At 44.9% G+C, this 12,210-nt stretch overlaps 1 protein-coding gene across 1 annotated transcript in view; it reads left to right on the plus strand.

Annotated features, from left to right (window-relative positions):
• The first annotated feature begins 6,184 nt into the window (after positions 1–6,184).
• The window catches only part of SLC36A4 (solute carrier family 36 member 4), a 102,360-nt gene continuing 96,334 nt past the window's right edge, over positions 6,185–12,210 (plus strand). The window contains exon 1 of the mRNA XM_065633646.1: positions 6,185–6,302. Coding sequence (XP_065489718.1) covers positions 6,185–6,302 — 118 coding nt within the window. The remainder of the gene's footprint in view (positions 6,303–12,210) is intronic.

Genomic DNA, 12,210 nt, shown 5'->3' on the forward strand with positions numbered 1-12,210 from the left:
GAGCTGATGAAAAAGAGCTGGATTACCACGTTCACTGAACAAATCAGTATTACTGTGGGTACTTGTACATAGAGCAATAGCAAATTTCAGAATAACAAACTGATCCTGTGAAAATCCTACAGATGTACTTATTCCAGTGCTCAATTGTCTGATGATTACGGATTTCCTAATGCTTAGTACTTTCTGCCTCTTTCCAGGATGTGGGTTTTTTGTTGTTGTTTGATTGGATTTGGTTCTTCCTCAGAATAAAATCAAAATTGTGTATGCAGCTATTTTTTAATTCCTATGATTAACACTTCCTGTAGCTTTAAAAATATTTTCAGTACCATCTTTTAATCACTAACTGGCTATGATTTTACAGTGTCCTACAAACTACTTTTACTTCAGGAAGCTCAATAAGGCAGGTAATGCTCCTCCTTTTCATACTCCTCTTTGAACACTACTTCACAGAAATACAAGGGCTGGGAAAGCCTTGCAACTGGCGGAGGGACAATCCCCGAAAGGGCATGAAAGGAGCCCCCACAGGCAATGCTGCGATGGGGATTTTCAGTTGCTCTGAGCTGTAGTTCTCTGAAGGTTTTCTTAAATTAGAGCAGAGTCCAGCAGCAATGCTTTACGCCATAGGCTGTACTAGTTCCTGAAGCTGACGTGAATCATTGGAGGGGCAGGGTGGCTGACAGCGACCTCAGGGCTCTGCTGGTGGGTCACGTATTTCTGTGGTATCACAGAATACCACGGGCATCAGAAGAGACCTGGACTGATGTATTATATCTAGCTGTGAAAACTACGAATGGTAGAATTCCTTTGTAAAATGGGAGGGATTTGTCTTACACCACCACAATTCTTTTCCCTTTTTCTGTTATCTATTTTCAGTTCCTGTGTGTATACTAAATGCCCCGGAAACATTGCATGAGGACATGTGAGCTGTTTGAAGGTGCAAAGCCTGCTGGAATAGCGTTAGAGGACTGTGGAAATGGAGGGAGCCAGACTTTCTGTGTTCTTGTCCACAGTGCTTTTGGGGAACTGCCTTGAAGAAGACTGTCCCCTGACAGTGCCTGGACATAGTCTTGAAGAAATCTGCTTAGAGGTTCAGAAGAGGGCCACAAAGTAAGACCTCCCTGGTCCTCTTTTATTACTGAATACTCCAGTACAAGACACAACTACTCTAATTTGGAGACAGATGTCAAGACCTGTAGTGTCTCTGGTCATGTGCAGAACATCAGACATCTAGCTAACTTCACAAGCATAAAGGTAGATCCATGCAGATGCTTAGTGTAAATGAAGTGTTGTATTTCTAGGACAATCTCAGAATTCAAGCACTGTTTTTCAGATTGTAGCACTGGTGAAGTTAGCAGGATAATATGGAAAAGTGTTGTAAATCTGAATCACTGCCCAAAATTATCATACGATCTCCTTCAGTGCAACTTGGTAAGTTTGTCAGGCACTGCATCTGCTTTTCTCTAAATATTTACGATAAATGATGTAAGAACTGACAGAGATTCAAGAGTATCTGAACATTAGTGATATTTTCCTAAGAGACCTACTTACTGAAGGGATGCCATACTTTGACTTTGAGCTGTACTGAAAGGAAGTTGACACTGGCAGCCTACCAAATTAAACAACAAAAGAGCACCTTGATGTTGGCAATGCTTGACTGATAAGTCCTAGTATATACAGATCCATATGCAAATATAGATCTTTTATTTTCATTAAGTGACAGAAAAAACATTTTACTTTAGCCACATGATAATGATTCATGTTGTGAAAAATCCTGGCAGCTTTCTCAAATGCTTCTGACATTTGAGTTGTGCTGATAGTTTCTATTTGAAGTATGAAGCACCAACAGCACTTTTGACAGCTGCAGCATCTTCTGTAATCATACTTATGCTTCACGAAAGCTTAAAGCAAATCAACACACACCAGGCTTTTAAGATTTGGTTACTCAACATCTATGTTTTACAGATTCCAGTGGGAACCATCTAACATTTCTGTGTTCATCACAGCTGTAGCAATCAAACTTGTGATCAGCAGATTTGGAGTTTGGAGCATAGCTGTTGAACACAATAGTCCTTTTATGATCTGTTCTTATCAGTGACATTGACAACAGGACCATCATCTTCAACCACATACCTCATGAACAACCCCAGGCACCAGTATATGCTGGGGGCCACCCGGCTGGAAAGCAGCTTGACAAAACAGGACCTAGGGGTCCTGGTGGACATCAAGTTGAATGTGATGCAGCAACCAGCCCTTGCTGCAAAGAAGGCTAATGGTACCCTGGGCTCTATTGGGCAAAGTATTGTACATTGGGCAAAGTATTGGCACCAGGTCAAGGGAGGTGGTCAGTCCTTCCCCTCTGCTCAGCACTGGTGAGGCCACACCTGGAGTGCTGTGTTCAGTTCTGGGCTCTCCAGTACAAGAGAGGCATGGGCAGACTGGAGAGAGTTCAACCAAGGGCCACAAGGGCGATGAAGGGACTGGAGTACCTCCTGTGAGGAAAGGCTGAAAGAGCTGGGACTGTTCAGCCTGGAGAAGGCTCAGAGGGATCTCATCAACATCTCTGCATACCTGAAGGGAGGGTGCAAAGAGGACAGAGTCAGGGTCTCTTCAGTGGTGCCCAGTGCCAGGACCAGAGGCCATGGGCACAAACTGAAACACAGGAGGTTCCCTCTGAAACATCAGGAAACAGTTCACTGTATGGGTGACTGAGCACAGGCACAGGCTGTCCAGAGACATTGTGGATTCTCCCTTTGGGGAGATATTCAAAAGCTGTCTGGACAGGTTCATGTGGCCATGCTTGAGCAGGGAGGTTGGACCAGATGACCTCCAGAGGTCCCTTCCAACCTCAACTGTTCCGTGATTCTATGAAATACAACAGCAAATCAACCTCTGGACCTCCTTCCAAAAGACATGTCATGGAAAAGAACGGCAGGCTGTTCCATGCATGGCATGAAACTTCATAGCATAAGATGTTACAAAACACAACCCGATTCAATACACATCAAACTAAGCCCTTCTAAAAACTTAAGCCTCCTACTCTATCAACTGCATTTTTTTAAGATGCTGACCATTAAGATGCTGGCTTTTTAACAACAGTTTAGGATGTTCAGTGCTTGATATTTGTACCAAGCAAAAATGGGAATCTTTGGAAATGGGCCAGTACAGTCCAGAACACTGATCATAAGGGATTTGTGTGAAAAACAGCTCACACTTGCAACCAAGGAATTGGAAAGAGGTAAAGATATATATATACATATTTTCATGTCAGTGATGAAACGATAGGAGCTATTGCTTTTTGATAAATATATGAACAATATGCTATCCAGGATCTAATGAAATGAGGATGCTGGATTCATGTTCAAGGTGACTTCAAAATGTGCTCTTAGATATAAACCAGTGATATAAATCTTGGAGGAATGCCAATCATGTGTCAATCAGACAGGATTATAGTCTACAGACAGATGGCAACATAACTGAAGCCTACCAATGGCTCATTAAAACATCATGCAAAGTAATCACCTTGCAACTTAGTACCTGAGTAAAAGTTAAAATACAAACTGCTAAGAAAAGCAGAAGTAAAAACCAGTCAGATGTAGGCAGGTTTTTCAGTGTCCTTGTACGTCTGCAGTTCTGGTGCGCTCATATGCAAAGGAACACAGGACATGCAGAAAACAGAGAGGAAGGGGACAGAAACGATGAAAAACATGGAATGTCTTCTCTGTGAGGCGAGATTGAATAGACTAGGGAAAGAGAGTATCACAGTGATCTGTAAAACCAAGGATGACTTGGAGAAGGTAAATGCAGTAATTATTTTTACATTAAAAACTAAGGGTTATCAGATGAATATCAGGCAGCAGGCTCAAAAAGCATACTTTTCTGTACGATGCATAATTAAAGTATGAGACTCACTGCCAATGGATGGTCCAGAAGCCAAATACAAAGGATTTCAAAAAAAACATTCCATGAAGAAATGGAAGAAAAGTCCCTCAAGACTTGAGCGGTCCAAAAACTACAGCTGCCTGGCATCTGTGCGGAGGGATTATACAGCAAAATGATATTTCCATATATTTACGCTGCTCTTCCACAGGTCAGATCTGCCTTAGATACAAATGGAGCCCCACTTGGTGGCCATTTTGGGTCCTGCTTGGAGCAGCAGGACTGTGACACGAGGTCCCCCCTGTGGTCAGGGACACCTGCCATGGATACCCCTCGAGGCTGAGAGCCCTCATGTTCACAGGTGGGTGAGCATGCTACAAGATCCCTTCCTCTCCCCAAACTCTGAAAGCTTTTAGGTGCCCCTCACAGGACTGTTGCTTCCACTTGTTTTCTGTGTCTATTTTGTGACATACAAACCTATTGTACTGTACAGACACCTGTTCGGCAAAATAAATTGTTGTTAGAATATTTGTGGTTCCACCTCCAGCATTTAGTGATTTTGTTCTGTGACATAGCCAGAGATCAAACTCGGGTCTAGACAGACCTAGCAGAGCAAGTATTCTAATAAGGAGCATTTAAGTAGACAAAAAAAATTACCTGAAAGTGGTCCTCAAAGATTTCAGGCTCAGGTTTTAATAAAAAAAATTAAAAATGGAAGAAGCCGAGTATTGTACTCCATATGGCCTTGTTCTGCACCAACAAAACCAACACGAGTTGAATCCACAGTTTCTAAGAGGCAAGCTGTATATGCCGTTCAGAACATGATGCCCAGGGTAAATAAGCTTTTGGTGACTGCGATATTCACATCATGAAGTGACTTTGCATTGATGGGTGGATGACTAGAATTTAACCAGATGTTTGCATTAAAGAAAATCCTTCTGTTCTTACCAAAGAGGAACAAAATGCATGTTACTAAATCATGAATATCCATCACATTGTAGTATCTATTTTTTTTTAATATTCATTGATCACCACTGCTTATTCGGGTACTTGATATAATTTTTGGACCATATTAGAAAAACCTCTCTAAATGCATAACAAACCTCCTCCTGGAAGAAGGAACTTTGATGCAAATAGTGGCAAGTAGTAGAAACAAATTGTTTTGCATTGAGTAGGAAGTGAAATGAAGATGTATTACATCCTTAATGTCTTTTCAACATGTACGTGGGATTTAATGAGAGCCAAGTCCTGAGATGCAATGACCAGATAGAAGGAATGAACACTCGCAACTGAATATGCATTTTGAATACACATTAATGATCTTATAAGGTTTTCTGAACAAACTTTGGCATTGGTAGAAACAATGGAGAATACAGAATATCCAGGAATAAAGAAAATACATATACACTGCATAATGGCTTGACACAAACACTGTAATTAGTGAGTCAGTTCCTTAAATCAATAACCCGCAGTCACAGATTGCCTACTGAGAACCCTCTTCCAAAATAAATTTGAGGAAGCCGAGTAATAGGTCATTCACATGTCTTTCTTTTTAATGAAAGTTTAGAGAAGTGTGGTATCCAGAAATAAATGTAAATTTGACAATTGAAAATGAATGTTCTTCCCATCAGAACTTATTCTTCTATGATTCTAATTTTGGCTCTATGCTTGCGGTTCCCTGCCAAAGCCAGGCTCCCCAGCCTTGCGGAGGGGGACAGGTGCCACCAGGGCTTTGTGGGGCCATCAGACCTAAGGCTGCACCAGACCCACAGAGCAACGCTAATTCACATCAGGCAGCCCATGCTGATCTAAGAGCAGCTGCTCCTGAAAGGCTCTGAAAGGAAACAAAAATGGATACGAATTTATTCCCCCAGAGGGTGCTGGACACTGGAACAGGCTCCCCAGGGAGGTGTCCCGGCTCCAACCTGACAGTGTTCAAGAAGAGACTGGACAACGGCCTCAGACACACGGTGTGACCTGTGGGGTTGTCCTGTGCAGGGACACGAGTTGGACTCGATGATCCTTGTGCATCCCTTCCAACTCAGGACATTCTGTGATTCCATGAAATTAATTTCCTAGCACTGGAAGGCAAATACAAATCACCCGGTGTTTCATTTCTGCGTGAGCTGTTGCAGATGCTTGACAGGGCCCCCGGCGGCGGGGCTGCTGCAGCGCCCGGGCACACAGCAACGCGCACAACACAAACCAGGAGGCGCCAACGAGCGCGCGGTGCCCGCCCCGCACACGCTGCCTGGAGGACCAACACCCACTCCGCCACATGCAGGTCTTGTCTTTCCGCCTGCTATCTATGGTTCGCTCCCGCGGGGCGCATGCGCAGCTCCTTGCCGCGCCGGCCGGCTCCACATTGGCAGAGCGGCGAGCGGAGAGCCGGAGGGAGATGGACGGCGCCGGCAGGGAGGAGCTCGGTGAGGCGTGCTGTGCGGCCGGGTGGCGGGAGCAGCTGCGGGGCAGCCAGATGGCGGCTCGTTGCGGGGCGGAGAGCGGGAGGGCGTGGGTGTGAGGAGCGGCCGGCCAACTGCCACCCCCCTCCTCTCGAGGCGGAATGGTTCGGCCCAGAGGGGATGCGCTCCAGCGCTCAGCGCATCCGGGATGAACCATCCCACCTGGGGGAGGGGTGCGCCTTGTCCCGGTGGTGTCTTCGCCTCAGGCGGCGGCCCCCAGGCCTCGCCAGCGCAGCGCGGACGGGACGGCGGGTGGCGGGAGCTGAGCGCTGCGGGGCCGGCTCGGCGTCACATGGGGCCGGGCGGGGCTGAGGGCAGCGGAGCGCAGCGCAGGGAGCGCGGGGCCGCTCATCCGGCCGCGGCCTTCTCAGAGAGGGATCCCCGGCCGGGGCTCTCCAGGGCGGGTCGGCGCGGGGAGGACGGGCCGCGGCCCCGCCCGGCGGAACCGGCCCCTCAGGGCGGCCCGGGCAGCTCCCTGGAGGCGTCAGTTCCACCCTTGGGAAGTCACGGTCTTGCGTAGGCGTTCATGGAGATGCTTTCTCTTTACATCGTTAGGTGATGCTTTTATCTACGATGAAAGTGTATTTTTTTCTTTTTCGGGTTTGTGTGTCGATGTATTGGCTGTGTTCATTGCAGATTACTGTCCGTAGCTTTAAATCTGAGCGTAGAAGGGCACGCGTCTGTAGATGGACAAGAGAGAGCTCGTGGCGGGTTGCATTACAAAGTACAGCCAGTTCTGGCCTGGCTGGGCAGACTGACAGTCTCGTCTCCAAGCTGTGTTCTGCTGTAATCTGAAGAATTCATCCTGTCCAGTGGTGACGATGGGAAGCAGTGGAACTGCTTCAGATTTTACTGTCCCAAAGGCTGGTCCTTCCTGCAATGAGAGATTGCCACCTTCCAAGCTAAGGGGGCAGAAAGAAATTTCAGCTTCTTGTTTTGCTAAAATTCACAGATCTGACAGAGGTTCCCTATCAGAACCCTTAGAACCAGATTTCTTATGGGATTACCTGTTAAAAAATGCAGGTCAACATCTGATAAGATTTCAGGAGTTTTTTACGTGGTTTGGTCCTATTGAATACTTAATAAAACTTAAGTCTTACCAGTGTGTCATCACTTGAAAGTGTGTTAATGATGCAGAAATGAGTATCTTGGTCTAGAGAGGACAGCGGGTTATTTAAGACATCCTTCCAAGTAAATGATCCATTGGGTTGGGGTAAAAGCACTCCTCTGAAAGTGTATAATAAACTATGGAGACCTGTGTACGCTTTGGTTTAATAACTCTGGTCTCTCATCTAATTAGCCTTCTGGATTTCATGGTTATGACATAAAAGCAAACAGTTCTCCTTGATTATCGAGTGGCATTATTGACTTTCAACATTTGTACAGAAATAACTGTTCTTAAGATTAATAAATTCTACTATAAAGCAAAATGAATCTATTTTATGAAGTTACGGTCTGTAATGGAGAGAAATAAATAACACAAAGATACACTTTCAAAGAAAAAATATTCAAATAACTGCAGCAAGCATAGCTTTAAAATTCTTGAAAAACAAACACACCAAAACCAATGTTAGCTTTTACTCTTCTGGAAAATTTAATTATTAATATTTAATTGGAATTTTTAAAATAGATGAGTTTTCCTTTTTAATTTTCATTCTGGAAAATACATTTTAGTTTGAGGGTTTTTCTTCTTTCCTTGTTCTTATGCCTCTTGTATTCAGTAGGAGTTGTAGTGGAAAACAGGGAGCTGGCTTGTGTGTGGTTGAATGGGATTATCTGTTAGCTCCCCTTTGAACTAGAAAAATTTATAAAAGTCTATCGGTCTGGACCAGTGTGCCCCTCGCACTACCATTCATAGTCACTTCATTATGATCTTAATTTCTTCAGCGGTTGTGGAAGTGTGTGACTGATATGGAGATGATTCAGTGGATCCAGCTGAGAATGAAGAGATGAAAAAGAAGAACATGTTTTAAAAGTTGTGTGTGCTTGAAGGTGATTTATATGGGAAATAATTTAAGTGAAAGCTCAAGAAATAGCATGAGAACAAAATATTCCATCGCAAAAATTCAGGGCCAGGAAAGGCTGGTGCGTGTGACTTGTGCATGGCCATAGTTTTTGCTTATGAAGGGGAACGTTTACTCACTGTGTGCCAGCAGTATATGGTTGGAAATGCAAAATCTTTCATGCCAATTTTAAAACAGGACTATCATGATCCTACTGTTAGCTCAGGAAATGGTATAAAATTGCCGCCATATGCGATCTTCCTCTGCTCATCATTCGTGAGACCCCACCTGCAGTGCCGCATCCACCCCCCCGCCCAGCACCAGAAGGACATGGACCTGTTGGAACAGGTCCAGAGGAGGCCATGAAGATGGTCAGAGGGACTGCCCTAGTTCTGGCCAGGACAGCATTAATTTTCTTCTTAGTAGCTGGTATAGTGCTGTGGTTTGGATTTAGGGTGCAAATAATGTTGATAATATACTGATGTTTTAGTTGTTGCTGAGCAGTCAAAGACTTTTCAGCTTCTCATACTGGCCTGACAACGAAAAGGTGGGGAGTGACAAGAAGCTGTGAGGGGTCACAGCCGTGACAGCTGACCCCAACTGACCAGAGGGATGTCCCACACCATATGACATCATGCTCAGTATATAAAGCTGAGGGAAGAACAAAGAAGGAGGGGACATTTGGAGTGATGGGGTTTGTCTTCCCAAGTCACCGTTATGTGTGATGGAGCACGGCTTTCCTGGAGATGTCTGAACACCTGCCTGCCCCTGGGAAGTGGTGAATGAATCCCTTGTTTTGCTTTACTTGTGCGTGCAGCTTTTGCTTTACTTATTAAACTATCGCAACCCACAGGGTTTACCTTTTTTGCCTGGTTATCTCCCCCCTCCCGCTGTGGGAGGGAAATGTTTGAACGGCTGTGTGTGGTGGTTAGCTGCCTGATGGGTTAAACCACAGCAGAACTGGAACAGCTCTCCTGTGAGGACAGGCCGAGAGAGTTGAGTTTGTTCAGCCTGGAGAACAGGAGGATCCAGAGAGACCTTATTGTGGCCTTTCAGTACTTCAAGGGAGCTTGTAAGAAAGATGGAGAGAGACTTTTTACCAGGACCTGTAGTGACAGGACAAAGGGCAAGAGTTTTAAACAGAAAAGAGAGTAGATTTAGATTGGACATGAGGAGGAAAGTTTTAGGCTGAGGGTGGTGAGACACTGGCACAGGCTGCCCAGAGAAGTGTTCAAGGTCAGGTTGGATGGGGCTTTGAGCAACCTGATCTAGTAAAGGATGTCTCTGCCCATGGCCGGAGGGGTGGAACAAGATGATCTTTAAAGGTCAGAAACCTTTTAAAGTTTCTATTGACTATAGGTATGGACTAAAAAACTTTGCATATAACTTCTTGTGGCTGGGAAGCTGGTTATCTTTCTTTTAGGTCAGTGTAGTGCATTGCATGATTGATTGCACTTGTATGATTGTATGGTGAAAATTCTGTGTGAAAGATACTTCTTAAAAACTGCGTCATGCTCATGTAGACATCTCCTTAAAGCTCAAATTTGCCATCTTCAGTAGCAATCAGAGTAGTACTCTACGACCCAAGTGTCCTGCTGTTTCTCCAGGAGGCGTCCCTGAAAAGCGCAGTGGTTACTGATATTTCAGATCGTAAAGGATTTTTCCCCACAAGAATTAGTGTTTTGGAAGTATGCTACATGAAGGGACTTAAGAATTTAAAGATACAAGGGCAGTATGTGTGGCATGAACGATGGACAGGGAGGAACAGGCTCCCAACTGGAGGAGAGGCTAGCTTTTTGGAGTGGATCACTAGTGTAAATATTTTAGTGTGAGCTTTCTTCCTGCCTCTTTAGTAATGTTTTCATTACTGCCATAATTTCAATCCTCAACAAAGATCAGGATCTCAGTCAAATGAGGAAAAGATGAAGAAAAGCGGTAATGGTCAGGTGTTCAGTCTCATAGGTGAAGAGGCTGGCTTCTCTTTGAGTGATGATTCAGTCTGGAAAGACAGCATCTCCTCCAGCTCATGGGTTATCTGTCATCCTATTCTTGGTCTTCCATGACAAATACAGTGAATTTAAATAAATCAGGACAGTATGTGTTGTCTGACCTGCATGTATCATCTTTTTGTCATAATCAATCAACTGCTGTGTGGGACAAATGAGCTATGGCTCAACATCTGCGGTAAGGCCAACCAAGGGAATGGAAAGGTGAGTGTCTGCTACAGATGCCAAGTCAGGCAGGAGACTGGCTGTACATACACACTGAGGGACGAGATGCTGGAAGGCAGCTCCACACAGAGGGATCTGGGGGGTTCTGGTCAATGGCAAGTTGAACATGAGCCAACAATGTCCCTGTCAGCCAAGAGGGCAACCGAGTCCTGGGTGCATCCAGCACAGCACGGCCAGGGAGGGGATTGTCCCGCTCTGCTCTGCACTGGTGCGGCCTTACGTGGAGCACTGTGTGCAGGGCTGGGTGACACAGTATAAACAGGATATAAAGCTACTGGAGAGTGTCCAGAAGAGGGCTACAAAGTTGGTGAAGGGTTTGGAGAGGAAGCCGTATGAGGAGCGCCTGAAGTCACTTGGTTTGTTCAGCCTGGAGGAGACTGAGGGGAGAGAGACCTCATGGTGCCTGCAGCTTCCTCACCAGGGGAGGAGGAGGGGCAGGGCTGAGCTCTTCTCTGGTGACCAGTGACAGAACCCGAGGGAATGGCAGGAAGATGTGCCAGGGGAGGTTCAGGTTGGACATGAGGAAAAGGTTCTTCCCCTAGAGGGTGCTGGACACTGGAACAGGCTCCCCAGGGAGGTGTCACGGCCCCAGGCCTGACAGTGTTCAAGAAGAGACTGGACAACGGCCTCAGACACACGGTGTGAACTGTGGGGTCGTCCTGTGCAGGGACAGGAGTTGGACTCGAGGATCCTTGTGGGTCCCTTCCAACTCAGGACATTTTATGAAGAGGTGGATGAAGCCTTCTTTAAACAACTGCAAGAAGCCTTTATTTTTTGCAGGTCCTGGTTCTCATGTGGGACTTTTGCCACCTAATACATCCTAGGCAGGCAATGTGGCAAAGCCCAAGGAATTGAGGATTTTTCTGGAGTGCTTATAGGGTGATTTCTTTTGTCCATGTGCTTAATGAGTCAGCAAGGGAAAACGCGTTGCTGGTTCTGCTACTCACAAATATGGAAGAAGATGGATGGCAGCCTTGGCTGCAGTGACAATGGATGATGAAGATCCTGAAAGCAAGGAAGGCGAGTTCCGGATTAAAGTATAATATGCTTTGTGAGGGTGAACGGATGCATGTTCAGGTCATCTTGGTCGAGAGTCTAGTAGAAGTATAGGAAACATTTTTGTTCTATTTATTTTGCAGTGGTAGAGTGGACAATAAGAACTGAATTGTGTAACTCTCTAATGTACACAGGGAAGAAACCTTTTTTTAAAATGATGTAACATAGAGTTTACATAGATGCTATACATTAGTTTCTAAACAGCTGCTGTTTTATTTTCCTGCCACAGTAGAACCCAGAAAAATTCAGTGCATTTTGCCAATCTGATTGTGCTGTTCTTTGCTGACAAAGAAGTCGGTAACTTGTTTGATGTTGTCTGGTGAAATACCGGTAACTAGGAAAAATAGACTTGTACTTGAACTTCTTTGAAAGTTCTCTAAATATGTTTAAAATTTATTGTTGTTAAAGATTATGATACTGAAATCTTGTTCTGTAGTGCTTTAACTTTTTGTTTGTCTTAAGATGTTGCTATTGTGAAATAAATCTACCAGTTATTGCAAATGTATGTATTTTGCTTTGGGCTTATTTGGTACAATGTTTCATATGCGTTTGTGGAATGTATTGAAATAATCAGGACTGGTA

Source organism: Caloenas nicobarica, chromosome 1 (genome assembly GCF_036013445.1).
Source record: "Caloenas nicobarica isolate bCalNic1 chromosome 1, bCalNic1.hap1, whole genome shotgun sequence".
NCBI classification, from domain to species: Eukaryota; Metazoa; Chordata; class Aves; order Columbiformes; family Columbidae; genus Caloenas; species Caloenas nicobarica.